The sequence below is a fragment of the Hemiscyllium ocellatum genome, chromosome 38 (genome assembly GCF_020745735.1).
Source record: "Hemiscyllium ocellatum isolate sHemOce1 chromosome 38, sHemOce1.pat.X.cur, whole genome shotgun sequence".
Taxonomy (NCBI): Eukaryota; Metazoa; Chordata; class Chondrichthyes; order Orectolobiformes; family Hemiscylliidae; genus Hemiscyllium; species Hemiscyllium ocellatum.
Window position 1 is genome coordinate 12,519,125 of NC_083438.1, and position 18,488 is coordinate 12,537,612.

The window sequence follows — 18,488 nt, forward strand, 5'->3', positions numbered from 1 at the left end:
TATGGTGGTGGGGTAGGACCATTAATCAGAGATGAACGGGCGACAGTTTTGGACGCTATTTCATCTGGGATTGTTTATCGTCAATGTGTTTGGAGCGAAAGAAACAGCAAAGGAATAAAATCTCAGACAAACAAAGCTGTTGAGCCAGCTGTGATTATTATGAATGGTGGAGCACTCTCAAAATGCCAAAAGGCCTAGTTTGGCTCCCAATTTCTTTCATTCAACATTCTTCATGTTTCAGGAGATAGGAAATACAGTGACATTTAACAGAATAGCAAACGGGTCTCCAAGTATATGATTTATAGTCGGGGCGGCAGACTGTTTGGGGAGGCACGGTGGCTCAGTGGTTAGCACTGCTGCGTTATGGTGCCAGGATCCCAAGTTCAATTCCCGCTTCGGGCACCTGTCTGTGTGGAGTTTGCACATTCTCTCCGTGTCTGCGTGAGTTTCCTCCGGGTGTTCCGGTTTCCGGGCAGAGTCCAAAGATTAGATTAGACTTACAGTGTGGAAACAGGCCCTTCGGCCCAACAAGTCCACACCGACCCGCCGAAGCGAAACCCACCCATACCCCTACATTACCCCTTACCTAACACTACGGGCAATTTTAGCATGGCCAATTCACCTGACCCGCACATCTTTGGACTGTGGGAGGAAACCGGAGAACTCGGAGGAAACCCACGCAGACACGGGGAGAACGTGCAAACTCCACAGTCCTCAGTCGCCTGAGTCGGGAATTGAACCCGGGTCTTCAGACGCTGTGAGGCAGCAGTGCTAACCACTGTGCCACCGTGCCGCCCACGATATTCAGGTCAGGTGAATTGGCCATGCTAATTTACCCGTAGTGTTAGGTGCATGAGTCAGGGGTAAATGGGTCTGTTTGGGTGGCTCTTCAGTGGGGCACTGTGGACTTGTTGGGCCGAAGGGCCTGTTTCCACACTGTCGTGACTGTGATCTAATTTAGTTGTCAATAACGGGAACATCCCACACATTAAGCGGACAGAATACAATTGCAGATTTCTATCGTTCTCCATTCGTCATGTTTCAGTCCATTTCAAATCCAGTAACATTAAACAGAATGGTAAACGGCTCTCCAATCACATAATTGAGACTCTACCCTTTATAGTTGGCAATAACGAGAGTACCCAACACATTAATGAGACAGAATGCAATTGCAGATTTCCGAAATCTCCTTTACCGATTTTCCTCTTTTTAGATCCTTCAAAGGAGCCGACAATCTCTGTCAGCCCTTCACTGGCACTGTACGTGGCTGGAGATTCACTCACTATTAACTGCACAGTTCCACACAGCAACTTGACTGGACATCTGGAGTTGCTGAAGGACTCGAATTCTCTCAGCTTTGGACAAGGAGCCCTCACATACGTCATTGAAAACGTCACCACCAGCGACCAAGGGAGCTACCAATGTTCCTATCGGACTGAGGTGGCAGAGCAATGGTCACCCAGCTCTCTGAGTCAACCTGTTGATATTGTTGTTACAAGTGAGTGTATATTGTGTCAGTTATGGACAAAGTGATGACTGATCTGCAGATGCTAGCGATCAGAGTCGAATGGTGTGATGTTGGAAAAGCACAGCGGGTCAGGCAGCATCTGAGGAGCCCAAGAGTCGATGGTTTGAGCATGAGGCCTTCATCAGGAATGAAGATGCTGATGATGGGCTTTTGCTCGAAACATCGACTTTCCTGCTCCAGGATTCTGCGTGACCAGCTGTTCCTTTCCAGCACCACACCTTTCCACTTGTGTCTGTTTTGTCAAATTAAACAATTCCTGAATTGTTCCAATGTGTGTTGATGATATTTTCTGGTGGCAGAACCTCCACGCTCAGACAAAATTCATTTTCAGCCGTGTTTTATTTAAGCACACATTGTTCAGAAAATGCAACATGTACTTCCTTTGCTCTGCAGTTTCCATGTTTATGAAACGGTGACCCCTTTGTTCTGGACTGCCCCCTCCATCCGGAATACCGTTCCGGGAGTTACCCTGTCCAGTCTTATGAAAAGATCTGTGAAATTTGCTTCAGGAGATACACCTTATGGTTGGGTCATGTCGTCTCATGACAGCAATATGCCATCACACTGATACAGTCAGCGGGATTTGGACACGCGGAGCGAGTGGCAATGTCCAGCAGATGCAGATTAATGTGGATCAGCGAGAGGGTATCCAATGCAGTGCAAAGTGTCAGGGAGGTGGATTAGGATCCAAACGGTGTTAGATCTGGAAAGCAGGAATGAACCTGAGTGTTTCTGTACATCAGTCACGAACAGTAATTGTCGCCGGTGTAGCAGGGAATGAAGAAAGCAAATGGAATCTTGTCCTTCATAGGAAGAGGGTTCAGTCCCAGGATGGGATACCTTGATAGCACAGCTGGATATTTGTGCGTGCACCTTGGGTCTCCTTATGGGCAGGAGGATGTTCTGGTTCCAGAGATAGTTCAACAAAGCTTTCCCAGACTGTTTTCTGGGATGGCAGGGCTGACGTATGAAGAGAGTCTGGATTGGTTAGGAGTATGGTCACTGGTGTTTGGAAGAATGGTGAGGGATCTCATAGAAAGATTTAAAAAATTCTCAAAGAACTAGACAAAGATGAACACAGGAAAGATGTTCCAAATCACGGGCAGAGTCCAGATTCACAGTCTCAAGAGGACAGAGTGGGATTGAGAAAAGGAGTAATGTCTTCACTCAGAGAGTGGGGAGCCTGTGGGATTCTCTGCTTCAGGAAGCGGGCGAGGTCCAAATATCCCATGCTATTCCAGTTGGAGTCGGATAGATGTTTTACAGATTACAGCGAGAAAGCACGGGAGCAGGGAGTTGAATAATAAGGAACGATATTATTGAATGGGTGAGGTCAACTTGACGGGCCGAATGGCCTACTCCTGATCCAGTGTTGGATATTTTAGTGAGATGATTTGTTTTATTCGTCAGATCCTGCAACCGAGCCGAGCATCTCCGTGAGAGCTGACGGCGGATCAGTCAACATCAGCTGCACAGTTCCAGACGGTGTCCCTTCAGGCCGCTTTCTGTTGCTAAAGGACACGGTTCCCATCATCAACAGCACCATCAGCCAGCAATCCTTCACCTACACCATTCCGAACATCACTGCCAGCAGCCAGGGCCACTACACATGTTCCTACACAACCCAGGTTTCAGGTCGTTGGATACCATCGTTTCAAAGTCGCCCTGTAACTGTCGCACGTGAGTAAGGCTTCCGCTGGCTCGGTAAGACGTGAATATTCGGAAACCGTGTCCCAGAGCATGACTAAATCTGCAAGGTAGATATTTACAATGTAATTCCAACATTAGGGTCGGCTTCCTGTGAAAGAGGACATTTATAAGGTAAACAGTCACGTTCGATTTGCCTTTCCTGCTCCATGCTCCCTGAGTGACCCTGCCCACATGTCTACAACACCAGCTGGCAAAGTCTTGATGTTCACTTCTTGACTGAGATGGAGTGACAAAGTTGGCTGGACAGCTGGTCTCCGGGGCACAGGGGCACCCCGTGCGTGGGTTTGCTTCCTGCACAGGCAGTGAGCAAAGTGAGAATGCAGCCTTCTCAAACTTTGAATGGGGCCCGGTGAGCATCTGGTTAATCCACCACCGGTCATCTGTCTGTCTGTCTGTGTGTCTGATGTATTTCTGTGTTTCTGTCTCTCTTTCTGTCTCTCTCTCTCTCTCTGTCTGTCTGTCTCTCTCTCTCCAAAAGCAATGCAGAACCTTGTAAACCTCCATAAATGAGAGATGCACAGAGAGAGGGAGAGACAGAGACAGAGAGAGAGAGTACAAACCAATGAGGGAAGAGCTGTTACGAGTGATCACTCAGTCAGTCTGTCACTTCCTGTATCGCTCTCGAGTTTTGCAGACCCTTATAAATCTACATAAAACATGTGTGTATTGGTGTCAGGAAAGTAAATGAACAACGATGGCCGATCAAAGTTAGAATGATTCGGATATCACCGTTCTCAAGTGAAGTAATGGATCCACTCTGTTCTCTCAGGATCGGGTGTGAGATTGGTCAATTCGAACGATCCGTGCTCTGGAACTGTGGAGGTGTTGTACGATGGAAGTTGGGGCACGGTTTGTGATGATGGCTGGGATTTGGCAGATGGCACTGTTCTTTGCAAGGAGCTGCAATGTGGACCCGTCCTGTCGGTGCACGGTAGCGCTCGGTTTGGAGGAGGTACTGGAAATATTTGGATGGATGACGTTTCCTGCGAGGGGACGGAGTCCCATCTCCGGTCTTGCTCCTTCCCCGGTTGGGGAACCCACAACTGTGGTCATGGTGAGGATGCAGGTGTAACCTGTTACCCAGGTAAGAGACCAGTGGATATCTTCTGTGAAACTGAGGCTCTCACATACGATTAACAATAACAGGGAAGAGAGGGAAAAATGTTGAAAGCTACAATCCAATTGGCGACGGCAAAGAACATGAACAGTTTCTGGCTTAAGTTCAAAAGCAAGAAACGAAAACGGAAAACCTTAATCCGCCATGAGGTAATTGTCACAGGGACAACAAGATGAAAGAGATAACTGGGTGACACAATGTGTGGTGACCGTGAGAATCGTGTTGAATCCCATGGGATATTTGCAGAGCTACTGGGGAAGGGGCAGCTGTTCCCAAAGAACGTGCTCCACCTGGAACATTCTGGAAGGGGAGTCCTAGTGAATTGTAAAACACGGCCTGTGGGTCAGGTTTTGAATGAACATGTTGGGTGTATGGTTTCATTTGCCTGGAAACTGAGAACATTAAAGTGGAACCACAATGTAGGATTGTAGGTTAGTGATGGTGCAGATTGTTCCAGTTAAGTAGATAAAGGATTGTTCTAAGGTAACTAGAGAAAGGATTGGTTCAGTAAAGGATAACAAAGGAAGTCTGTGTACCGAACCTGAGAGAATGGGTGAGATTCTGAATGATTTCTTTGCATCAGTGTTCACTGAGGAGAGGAACATGGTGAATGTTGAGGTTACTGACAGAAGTTTGATTAGTCTGGATCACATTGACCTAAGTAGGGAAGATATATTGGGTAGGCTAGAGGTTATTAAGGTGGTCAAATCACCAGGACGGGATGTGATCTATCCCAAGTTGCTGAGGAAGGCAAGAGAGGAAATAGCTGAAGCCCTGACAGATATCTTTGTGGCGTCCTTCAATACAGGTGAGGTGCCGAGGACTGGACGGTTGCTCATATTGTCCCCCTGTACAAGATGTTTAGTAGGGATATTCTGGGCAACTACATACCAGTGAGCCTGATGTCGGTAGTGGGAACCATTCCTGAAGAAGGGCTCATGCCCGGAATTTCGTTCTCCTGCTCTTTGGATGCTGCCTGACCTGCTGCGCTTTTCCAGCAACACATTTTCAGCTTCTTCGAAGAAGTGATCAAATTGATTAATGAAGCCAATGAAGGCTGTTGTTGTCATAGCTCGGTGGATAAAGAACTGGTTGCACAACAGGAGGCAGACAGGAGTAGTTGAAGGGAGTTTCTCAAACTGGAGAAAGGTTACCAATGGTGTTCCTCAGGGGTCAGTGTTGAGCCACTGTTGTTTGTAATAGACATTAATGATCTGGGAGTTGGCACACTGTTGGTATAATCAGCAAGTTTGCAGATGACTCCAAGATTGGTGGAGGAGCAGAAAGCATAAGAGACTGTCAGAGAATACCGGAGGATATGGATAGACTGGAGAGTTGGGCGGAAAAGTGGCAGATGGTTATCCATCCAGACAAATGTGCGGTGACGCATTTAGGCAATACTGATTCTGGAGCGAATGATGCAATGAATGAAAGACCCGTGGGAAAAGTTGATGGGCATAGAGATCTGGGATTGCAGGTCCATTGTATCTGAAGGTTGCTGCACAGGTGGATAGAGTGGTCAAGAAGGCATATGGGATGCTTGCCTTCTGTGGATGGGGTATTGAGGAAAAGAGCTGGCAAGTCATGTCAACATTATACACGACATTGGTTCAGCCGCGCTTACAATACTGTGTTCAGTTCTGGTCCCAACATTACCAAAGAGATGTGGATGCTTTGGAGAGGGTGCAGAGAAGGTTTGTGAGGGTGTTGCCTGGTATGGAAGGTGCTTGCTATGAAGTAAGGTTGAGTAGGTTAGGCTAATGTTCACTAGAAAAAACGAGATAGAGGGGGGACCTGATTGAGGTTTACAAAATCATGAAGGATATAGACAGGGTGGATAGAGACAAGCTTTTTCCCAAGGTGAAGGATTCAATAACGAGAGGTCTCCCTTTTAAGGTGAGAGGTGGAAAGTTTGTGGGGGATACACGTGACGAGTACTTCACACAGAGGCTGGTGGGTGTCTGGAATGCATTGCCAGCAGGTTCGGTAGATTCACTTCAGATGCGTCTGGACAGATGCATGAGTTGGTGGGGAGAAGAGGGATACAAATGCTTCGGAATTGACAGACAGGTTTAGACAGTAGATTTGTATCTGCTCAGGCTTGGAAGGGCTGTTCCATTGCTGTAAATTTTCTTTGTTCTTTGTTAATGCAAAGAACGGATACTCCGTGTGAGTGTCACATAGTACTGAGGAAGAAACAATGTATGAGGAAATATGATAACAGATCAGACATAAAGGGTTTAAGTATAGTATACATTGTCTTTATGCTTACCCATTTGGAATAAGATGGCCAAATCGACAGTGCAAATCTAAGGTAATGAATCAGATATCGTTGACGGGCAGGAAACATGCTGAATTCAGAGATATTTGAGAATTCAGAGAGAGAGATATAAAGCGAGAGAGAGAGAGTGCGCGTGTGTGTGTGTGTGTGTGAGAGAGAGAGACTAGTGAGGGAAAAATTGGTGGGACAGTACCCTGAATCAGAAATGAAATGGGGACAGTTTTGGGCGCTATTTCATCTGGATGATATTGCGTCAATGTGGAGCTAAAGACACATACGAACAAAGATGTTAAGCTAACCGATCAGCTGTGATCATTTTGAATTTTGAAGCACACTCAAAATGCCGAATCGCCATCTCCTGCTCCTCGTTTCTATCACTTTATATTCCTAATGTTTCAGTACATTAACATGAAACAGAATCACATAATTGAGACTCTAACCTTTATAGTTGGCAATAACGAGAATACCCCACACATTAATCAGACAGAATACAATTGCAGATTTCTGAAATCTCCTTTACAGATTTTCCTCTTTTTAGATCCTTCAATGGAGCCGACAATCTCTGTCAGCCCTTCACTGGCACTGTACGTGGCTGGAGATTCACTCACTATTAACTGCACAGTTCCACACATCAACTTGACTGGACATCTGGAGTTGCTGAAGGACTCGAATTCTCTCATCATTGGACAAGGAGCCCTCACATACGTCATTGAAAACGTCACCACCAGCGACCAAGGGAGCTACCAATGTTCCTATCGGACTGAGGTGGCAGAGCAAACTGTTGATATTGTTGTTACAAGTGAGTGTGTCTTGTGTCAATTTTGTAGAAACTGAGGACAGCAGTTGCTGGAAATTAGAGTGTAATGGTGTGATGTTGGAAAAGTAAAGCCGGTCAGGCAGCATCTGAAGAGCAGGCTTGTCGAGAGGACTGAAGATGCTGATGAAGAGCTTCTCCTCAAAACATCGACTTTCCTGCTCCTGGATACTGCGAGACCAGCTGCGCCTTTCCAGCACCACACCTTTCCACTTGTGTCTGTTTTGTCAAAGTAACCAACTACGATATTATTCCAATGTGTTTTGCAGACCTTTCCTTGAGGCAGAATCTCCAAGCTAGGACTGGTATTCATTTTCAGCTGTATTTTATTTAATCACACATTGTTCCAAAAATGAAACATTTGATTATTTTACTCTGCAGTTTCCATGTATTCTGGGAGGGTGACTCCTTGTTCTGGAGTCCCCCCTCCACCCGGAACACCGTTCCGAATGTTGACCTGTCATGTCCTGTGAAAAGATCTACTAGTTTTTGCTCAAACAGATGCACCTTACCATTGGGTCATGTAGTCACATGACAAAAATGTGCCTTCACACTGATACAGTCAGCGGGATTTGGGCAGGCGGAGTGACTGGCAGATGTAGGGCCGATGCAGTTTGATGCGAATAAGCGAGAGGTTATCCAGTGCGGTGCAAAGTGTCAGGAAGTTGGGATATGATCCAAATGATGTTAGATGGGGAAAGCAGGGAGGTACTAATGCACCTGGGTGTTCCTCGACACCAGTCATGAACAGTAATTGTGGCCGGTGTAGCAGGTAATGCAGAAGGCAAATGGGATGTTATCCTTCATACATGAGGGTTCAGTCCCAGGATGGGATACCTTGATAGCACACCTGGACTTTTGTGCGTTCACTTTGGATCTCCTTATCTGCAGGAGGATGTACAGAGATAGTTCAACACAGGTTTCCCAGACGGTTTTCTGGGATGGCAGGGCTGACGTATGAAGAGAGGCTGGGTTGGTTAGGACGACGGTCACTGGTGTTTGGAAGAATGGTGAGGGATCTCACAGAAAGCTACAAAATTCTAAACAAACATGACAAGGATAAACACAGGAATGATGTTCCCGATTACCAGTAGAGTCCAGAATCACAGTCTAAAGGAGACAGGGTGGGATTGAGAAAAGGAGTCATGTCTTCACTCAGAGAGTGGGGAGCCTGTGGGATTCTCGAGCAGAAACTGGGCGAGGCCAAAATACTGAATGGTGTTGGAGTACGAGTTGGAGAGATGTTTGAGAGATTACAGCGAGAAAGCACGGGAGCAGGGGACTGAGTTGAATGATGAGGGACGATTGTATTGAATGAGCGAAGGAAACCTGAAGGGCCGAATGGCCTACTCCTGCTCCAGTGTTGGATATTTTAGTGAGATGATTTGTTTTATTCGTCAGATCCTGCAACCGAGCCGAGCATCTCCGTGAGAGCTGACGGCGGATCAGTCAACATCAGCTGCACAGTTCCAGACGGTGTCCCTTCAGGCCGCTTTCTGTTGCTAAAGGACACGGTTCCCATCATCAACAGCACCATCAGCCAGCAATCCTTCACCTACACCATTCCGAACATCACTGCCAGCAGCCAGGGCCACTACACATGTTCCTACACAACCCAGGTTTCAGGTCGTTGGATACCATCGTTTCAAAGTCGCCCTGTAACTGTCGCACGTGAGTAAGGCTTCCGCTGGCTCGGTAAGACGTGAATATTCGGAAACCGTGTCCCAGAGCATGACTAATTCTGCAAGGTAGATATTTACAATGTAATTCCAACATTAGGGTCGGCTTCCTGTGAAAGAGGGCATTTATAAGTAACATTCCTGCTCCGTGCTATCTGAATGACTCTGTCCTCATGGCCACAACACCAGCTGGCAAAGTCTCGATGTTCACCTCTTGACTGGGTTGGGTTAGCAAGGTTGGTGTGACAGCAGGTCTGCGATGCACAGCCGCACCCAGTGCGTGGGTTTACTTCCTGCACAGGCTGAGGTCAAAGTGAGAATCCAGCCGTTTCAAGCTTCGAATGCGGCCCGGTGAGCATCTGGTTAATCCACCACCGGTTATCTGTCTGCCTGGCCGTCTGTCTGATGTCTCTTACTCTCTCTGCAATAGCCGTGCTGAGCCTTGTATATCTATATAAAAGCAACAGATGCAGGGAGAGAGATAGGTAGAGAGAGTGAGAGAGAGAGAGAAAGAGAGATAGAGAGAGGTAGAAACCAGTGAGTGAGGAGCTGCCACCAGTCATCTTTCTGTCTGTCTGTCACTTTTTGTCTCGCTCTCTAAGAGATTTGCAGACCTTCATAAATCTACATAAAACATGTGTGTATTGGTGCCAGGAAAGTAAATGAACAACGATGGCAAATTAAATGTAGAATGATTCGGATATCGTCGTTGTCCTCTGAAGTAACGGGTCCACTCTGTTCTCTCAGGTTCGGGTGTGAGATTGGTCAATTCGAACGATCCGTGCTCTGGAACTGTGGAGGTGTTGTACGATGGAAGTTGGGGCACGGTTTGTGATGATGGCTGGGATTTGGCAGATGGCACTGTTCTTTGCAAGGAGCTGCAATGTGGACCCGCCCTGTCGGTGCACGGTAGTGCTCGGTTTGGAACAGGTAGCGGCAAGATTTGGATGGATGATGTTTCCTGCGAGGGGACAGAGTCCCATCTCCGGTCTTGCTCCTTCCCCGGTTGGGGAACCCACAACTGTGGTCATGGTGAGGATGCAGGTGTAATCTGTTACCCAGGTAAGACCCAGCTGTATAACTGAATGGACATCTTCTGTACAACTCAGGTTCCTGTGTTGGTTTGGCATTTACAGGGAAGTGGGCAAAAAGCTTTGAAAGATGCAATCCAATTGGTTTTACATCAAGTTTATGAACAGCTTCTGGCTACATTGAAAAGTAAGAAAGGAAAATGTAAAATCTGTATCCGCCATGAGCTAATTGTCACAGGGACAACAAGATGAAAGAGATAACTGGGTGACACAATGTGTGGTGACCGTGAGAATTGTGTTGAAAACCATGGGATATTTGGAGAGCTACTGGGGAAGGGGCAGCTGTTCCCAAAGAACGTGTTCCACCTGGAACATCCTGGAAGGGGAGTCCTAGTGAATTGTAAAACACGGCCTGTGGGTCAGGTTTTGAATGAACATGTTGGGTGTATGGTTTCATTTGCCTGGAACATTAGTAGATTAAACCTGAAGCAGAATTTAGGATTGTAGGTTAGTGACGGTGCAGATTGTTCCAGTTAATACAAGGAAGGAACACTACGGGTGAGCGTCATATTGTAGTGACGAAGCAAAAAAGTGTGAGGAAATGTGATGTCATCAGATGTAAAGGGTTTAACTCCATTTAGCGCTGTCTTTATGCTTGACCCATTTTGAAGGAAGTGGACAAACTGACAGTGCAAATCTAAGGTCAAGAATCGGATACCACAGGAAACATGCTTAACGGAGATCAGAAAAGGATTTTTACTATTCAGAGATATTTGGGAATTCGGGGCGGGAGAAAGTGGGATAGAGAGAGAGAGACAGCGAGAGGGTGGGTGAGAGAAAAAGAGAGAGACAGAAAGATAAGGAGAGATCAGTGAGGGATACGGTGATGGGGTAGGACCATTAATCAGAGACGAACGGGCGACAGTTTTGGACGCTATTTCATCTGGGATTGTTTATCGTCAATGTGTTTGGAGCGAAAGAAACAGCAAAGGAATAAAATCTCAGACAAACAAAGCTGTTGAGCTAACCGACCAGCTGTGATTATTATGAATGGTGGAGCACTCTCAAAATGCCAAAAGGCCTAGTTTGGCTCCCAATTTCTTTCATTCAACATTCCTCATGTTTCAGGAGATAGGAAATACAGTGACATTTAACAGAATAGCAAACGGGTCTCCAAGTACATGCTTTATAGTTGGGGCGGCAGACTGGGGAGGCACGGTGGCTCAGTGGTTAGCACTGCTGCGTCATGGTGCCAGGATCCCAAGTTCAATTCCCGCTTCGGGCACCTGTCTGTGTGGAGTTTGCACATTCTCTCCGTGACTGCGTGAGTTTCCTCCGGGTGTTCCGGTTTCCGGGCAGAGTCCAAAGATATTCAGGTCGTGTGAATTGGCCATGCTAAATTGCCCGTAGTGTTAGGTGCATTAGTCAGGGGTAAATGGGTCTGTTTGGGTGGCTCTTCAGTGGGGCACTGTGGACTTGTTGGGCCGAAGGGCCTGTTTCCACACTGTCGTGACTGTGATCTAATTTAGTTGTCAATAACGGGAACATCCCACACATTAATCGGACAGAATACAATTGCAGATTTCTATCGTTCTCCATTCCTCATGTTTCAGTCCATTTCAAATCCAGTAACATTAAACAGAATGGTAAACGGCTCTCCAATCACATAATTGAGACTCTACCCTTTATAGTTGGCAATAACGAGAATACCCCACACATTAATCAGACAGAATAAAATTGCAAATTTCTGAAATCTCCTTTACCAATTTTCCTCTTTTTAGATCCTTCAAAGGAGCCGACAATCTCTGTCAGCCCTTCACTGGCACTCTATGTGGCTGGAGATTCACTCACTATTAACTGCACAGTTCCACACAGCAACTTGACTGGACATCTGGAGTTGCTGAAGGACTCGAATTCTCTCAGCTTTGGACAAGGAGCCCTCACATACGTCATTGAAAACGTCACCACCAGCGACCAAGGGAGCTACCAATGTTCATATCGGACTGAGGTGGCAGAGCAATGGTCACCCAGCTCTCTGAGTCAACCTGTTGATATTGTTGTTACAAGTGAGTGTATATTGTGTCAGTTATGGACAAAGTGATGACTGATCTGCAGATGCTAGCGATCAGAGTCGAATGGTGTGATGTTGGAAAAGCACAGCGGGTCAGGCAGCATCTGAGGAGCCCCAGAGTCGACGGTTTGAGCATGAGGCCTTCATCAGGAATGAAGATGCTGATGATGGGCTTTTGCTCGAAACATCGACTTTCCTGCTCCAGGATTCTGCGTGACCAGCTGTTCCTTTCCAGCACCACACCTTTCCACTTGTGTCTGTTTTGTCAAATTAAACAATTCCTGAATTGTTCCAATGTGTGTTGATGATATTTTCTGGTGGCAGAACCTCCACGCTCAGACATAATTCATTTTCAGCCGTGTTTTATTTAAGCACACATTGTTCAGAAAATGCAACATGTACTTCCTTTGCTCTGCAGTTTCCATGTTTATGAAACGGTGACCACTTTGTTCTGGACTGCCCCCTCCATCCGGAATACCGTTCCGGGAGTTACCCTGTCCAGTCTTATGAAAAGATCTCTGAAATTTGCTCCAGGAGATACACCTTATGGTTGGGTCATGTCGTCTCATGACAGCAATGTGCCATCACACTGATACAGTCAGCGGAATTTGGACACGCGGAGCGAGTGGCAATGTCCAGCAGATGCAGATTAATGTGGATCAGCGAGAGGGTATCCAATGCAGTGCAAAGTGGCAGGGAGGTGGATTAGGATCCAAACGGTGTCAGATGGGGAAAGCAGGAATGAACCTGAGTGTTTCTGTACATCAGTCACGAACAGTAATTGTGGCCGGTGTAGCAGGGAATGAAGAAAGCAAATGGAATCTTGTCCTTCATAGGAAGAGGGTTCAGTCCCAGGATGGGATACCTTGATAGCACAGCTGGATATTTGTGCGTGCACCTTGGGTCTCCTTATGGGCAGGAGGATGTTCTGGTTCCAGAGATAGTTCAACAAAGCTTTCCCAGACTGTTTTCTGGGATGGCAGGGCTGACGTATGAAGAGAGTCTGGATTGGTTAGGAGTATGGTCACTGGTGTTTGGAAGAATGGTGAGGGATCTCATAGAAAGATTTAAAAAATTCTCAAAGAACTAGACAAAGATGAACACAGGAAAGATGTTCCAAATCACGGGCAGAGTCCAGATTCACAGTCTCAAGAGGACAGAGTGGGATTGAGAAAAGGAGTAATGTCTTCACTCAGAGAGTGGGGAGCCTGTGGGATTCTCTGCTTCAGGAAGCGGGCGAGGTCCAAATATCCCATGCTATTCCAGTTGGAGTCGGATAGATGTTTTACAGATTACAGCGAGAAAGCACGGGAGCAGGGAGTTGAATAATAAGGAACGATATTATTGAATGGGTGAGGTCAACTTGACGGGCCGAATGGCCTACTCCTGATCCAGTGTTGGATATTTTAGTGAGATGATTTGTTTTATTCGTCAGATCCTGCAACCGAGCCGAGCATCTCCGTGAGAGCTGACGGCGGATCAGTCAACATCAGCTGCACAGTTCCAGACGGTGTCCCTTCAGGCCGCTTTCTGTTGCTAAAGGACACGGTTCCCATCATCAACAGCACCATCAGCCAGCAATCCTTCACCTACACCATTCCGAACATCACTGCCAGCAGCCAGGGCCACTACACATGTTCCTACACAACCCAGGTTTCAGGTCGTTGGATACCATCGTTTCAAAGTCGCCCTGTAACTGTCGCACGTGAGTAAGGCTTCCGCTGGCTCGGTAAGACGTGAATATTCGGAAACCGTGTCCCAGAGCATGACTAAATCTGCAAGGTAGATATTTACAATGTAATTCCAACATTAGGGTCGGCTTCCTGTGAAAGAGGGCATTTATAAGGTAAACAGTCACGTTCGATTTGCCTTTCCTGCTCCATGCTCCCTGAGTGACCCTGCCCACATGTCTACAACACCAGCTGGCAAAGTCTTGATGTTCACTTCTTGACTGAGATGGAGTGACAAAGTTGGCTGGACAGCTGGTCTCCGGGGCACAGGGGCACCCCGTGCGTGGGTTTGCTTCCTGCACAGGCAGTGAGCAAAGTGAGAATGCAGCCTTCTCAAACTTTGAATGGGGCCCGGTGAGCATCTGGTTAATCCACCACCGGTCATCTGTCTGTCTGTCTGTGTGTCTGATGTATTTCTGTGTTTCTGTCTCTCTTTCTGTCTCTCTCTCTCTCTCTGTCTGTCTGTCTCTCTCTCTCCAAAAGCAATGCAGAACCTTGTAAACCTCCATAAATGAGAGATGCACAGAGAGAGGGAGAGACAGAGACAGAGAGAGAGAGTACAAACCAATGAGGGAAGAGCTGTTACGAGTGATCACTCAGTCAGTCTGTCACTTCCTGTATCGCTCTCGAGTTTTGCAGACCCTTATAAATCTACATAAAACATGTGTGTATTGGTGTCAGGAAAGTAAATGAACAACGATGGCCGATCAAAGTTAGAATGATTCGGATATCACCGTTCTCAAGTGAAGTAATGGATCCACTCTGTTCTCTCAGGATCGGGTGTGAGATTGGTCAATTCGAACGATCCGTGCTCTGGAACTGTGGAGGTGTTGTACGATGGAAGTTGGGGCACGGTTTGTGATGATGGCTGGGATTTGGCAGATGGCACTGTTCTTTGCAAGGAGCTGCAATGTGGACCCGTCCTGTCGGTGCACGGTAGCGCTCGGTTTGGAGGAGGTACTGGAAATATTTGGATGGATGACGTTTCCTGCGAGGGGACGGAGTCCCATCTCCGGTCTTGCTCCTTCCCCGGTTGGGGAACCCACAACTGTGGTCATGGTGAGGATGCAGGTGTAACCTGTTACCCAGGTAAGAGACCAGTGGATATCTTCTGTGAAACTGAGGCTCTCACATACGATTAACAATAACAGGGAAGAGAGGGAAAAATGTTGAAAGCTACAATCCAATTGGCGACGGCAAAGAACATGAACAGTTTCTGGCTTAAGTTCAAAAGCAAGAAACGAAAACGGAAAACCTTAATCCGCCATGAGGTAATTGTCACAGGGACAACAAGATGAAAGAGATAACTGGGTGACACAATGTGTGGTGACCGTGAGAATCGTGTTGAATCCCATGGGATATTTGGAGAGCGACTGGGGAAGGGGCAGCTGTTCCCAAAGAACGTGCTCCACCTGGAACATTCTGGAAGGGGAGTCCTAGTGAATTGTAAAACACGGCCTGTGGGTCAGGTTTTGAATGAACATGTTGGGTGTATGGTTTCATTTGCCTGGAAACTGAGAACATTAAAGTGGAACCACAATGTAGGATTGTAGGTTAGTGATGGTGCAGATTGTTCCAGTTAAGTAGATAAAGGATTGTTCTAAGGTAACTAGAGAAAGGATTGGTTCAGTAAAGGATAACAAAGGAAGTCTGTGTACCGAACCTGAGAGAATGGGTGAGATTCTGAATGATTTCTTTGCATCAGTGTTCACTGAGAAGAGGAACATGGTGAATGTTGAGGTTACTGACAGAAGTTTGATTAGTCTGGATCACATTGACCTAAGTAGGGAATATATATTGGGTAGGCTAGAGGTTGTTAAGGTGGTCAAATCACCAGGACGGGATGTGATCTATCCCAAGTTGCTGAGGGAGGCAAGAGAGGAAATAGCTGAAGCCCTGACAGATATCTTTGTGGCGTCCTTAAATACAGGTGAGGTGCCGAGGACTGGACGGTTGCTCATATTGTCCCCCTGTACAAGATGTTTAGTAGGGATATTCTGGGCAACTACATACCAGTGAGCCTGATGTCGGTAGTGGGAACCATTCCTGAAGAAGGGCTCATGCCCGGAATGTCGATTCTCCTGCTCTTTGGATGCTGCCTGACCTGCTGCGCTTTTCCAGCAACACATTTTCAGCTTCTCCGAGGAAGTGATCAAATTGATTAATGAAGCCAATGAAGGCTGTTGTTGTCATAGCTCGGTGGATAAAGAACTGGTTGCACAACAGGAGGCAGACAGGAGTAGTTGAAGGGAGTTTCTCAAACTGGAGAAAGGTTACCAATGGTGTTCCTCAGGGGTCAGTGTTGAGCCACTGTTGTTTGTAATAGACATTAATGATCTGGGAGTTGGCACACTGTTGGTATAATCAGCAAGTTTGCAGATGACTCCAAGATTGGTGGAGGAGCAGAAAGCATAAGAGACTGTCAGAGAATACCGGAGGATATGGATAGACTGGAGAGTTGGGCAGAAAAGTGGCAGATGGTTATCCATCCAGACAAATGTGCGGTGACGCATTTAGGCAATACTGATTCTGGGGCGAATGATGCAATGAATGAAAGACCCGTGGGAAAAGTTGATGGGCATAGAGATCTGGGATTGCAGGTCCATTGTATCTGAAGGTTGCTGCACAGGTGGATAGAGTGGTCAAGAAGGCATATGGGATGCTTGCCTTCAGTGGATGGGGTATTGAGGAAAAGAGCTGGCAAGTCATGTCAACATTATCCATGACATTGGTTCAGCCGCACGTACAATACTGTGTTCAGTTCTGGTCCCAACATTACCAAAGAGATGTGGATGCTTTGGAGAGGGTGCAGAGAAGGTTTGTGAGGGTGTTGCCTGGTATGGAAGGTGCTTGCTATGAAGTAAGGTTGAGTAGGTTAGGCTAATGTTCACTAGAAAAAACGAGATAGAGGGGGGACCTGATTGAGGTTTACAAAATCATGAAGGATATAGACAGGGTGGATAGAGACAAGCTTTTTCCCAGGGTGAAGGATTCAATAACGAGAGGTCTCCCTTTTAAGGTGAGAGGTGGAAAGTTTGTGGGGGATACACGTGACGAGTACTTCACACAGAGGCTGGTGGGTGTCTGGAATGCATTGCCAGCAGGTTCGGTAGATTCACTTCAGATGCGTCTGGACAGATGCATGAGTTGGTGGGGAGAAGAGGGATACAAATGCTTCGGAATTGACAGACAGGTTTAGACAGTAGATTTGTATCTGCTCAGGCTTGGAAGGGCCTGTTCCATTGCTGTAAATTTTCTTTGTTCTTTGTTAATGCAAGGAACGGATACTCCGTGTGAGTGTCACATAGTACTGAGGAAGAAACAATGTATGAGGAAATATGATAACAGATCAGACATAAAGGGTTTAAGTATAGTATACATTGTCTTTATGCTTACCCATTTGGAATAAGATGGCCAAATCGACAGTGCAAATCTAAGGTAATGAATCAGATATCGTTGACGGGCAGGAAACATGCTGAATTCAGAGATATTTGAGAATTCAGAGAGAGAGATAAAGCGAGAGAGAGAGAGAGACTGCGCGTGTGTGTGTGAGAGAGAGAGAGACTAGTGAGGGGAAAGTTGGTGGGACAGTACCCTGAATCAGAGATGAAATGGGGACAGTTTTGGACGCTATTTCGTCTGGATGATATTGCGTCAATGTGGAGCTAAAGACACTGCAAGGGGATAAAGACACATACGAACAAAGATGTTGAGCTAAAAGATCAGCTGTGATCATTTTGAATGTTGGAGCATTCTCAAAATGCCGAATCGCCATCTCCTGCTCCTCGTTTCTATCACTTTATATTCCTAATGCTTCAGTACATTAACATGAAACAGAATCACATGATTGACACTCTAACCTTTATAGTTGGCAATAACGAGAATACCCCACACATTAATCAGACAGAATACAATTACAGATTTCTGAAATCTGCTTTGCCGATTTTCCTCTTTTTAGATCGTTTGACGGAGGCGACAATCTCTGCCAGCCCTTCACTGGCACTCTACGTGGCTGGAGATTCACTCACTATTAACTGCACAGTTCCACACAGCAACTTGACTGGACATCTGGAGTTGCTGAAGGACTCGAATTCTCTCAGCTTTGGACAAAGAGCCCTCACATACGTCATTGAAAACGTCACCACCAGCGACCAAGGGAGCTACCAATGTTCGTATCAGACTGAGGTGGCAGAGCAATGGTCACCCAGCTCTCTGAGTCAACCTGTTGATATTGTTGTTACAAGTGAGTGTATATTGTGTCAGTTATGGACAAAGTGACGACTAATCTGCAGCTGCTAGCGATCAGAGTCGAATGGTGTGATGTTGGAAAAGCACAGCGGGTCAGGCAGCATCTGAGGAGCCCCAGAGTCGATGGTTTGAGCATGAGGCCTTCATCAGGAATGAAGATGCTGATGATGGGCTTTTGCTCGAAACATCGACTTTCCTGCTCCAGGATTCTGCGTGACCAGCTGTTCCTTTCCAGCACCACACCTTTCCACTTGTGTCTGTTTTGTCAAATTAAACAAT

At 46.6% G+C, this 18,488-nt stretch overlaps 1 protein-coding gene across 1 annotated transcript in view; it reads left to right on the forward strand.

The window, feature by feature from the left end:
- LOC132833892 (deleted in malignant brain tumors 1 protein-like) overlaps positions 1-18,488 on the forward strand; it is a 91,560-nt gene that overhangs the window by 43,737 nt on the left and 29,335 nt on the right. Inside the window, 5 exon segments of the mRNA XM_060852552.1 lie at positions 4,021-4,313; positions 9,877-10,191; positions 11,942-12,226; positions 13,667-13,936; positions 14,733-15,041. Coding sequence (XP_060708535.1) covers positions 4,021-4,313; positions 9,877-10,191; positions 11,942-12,226; positions 13,667-13,936; positions 14,733-15,041 — 1,472 coding nt within the window.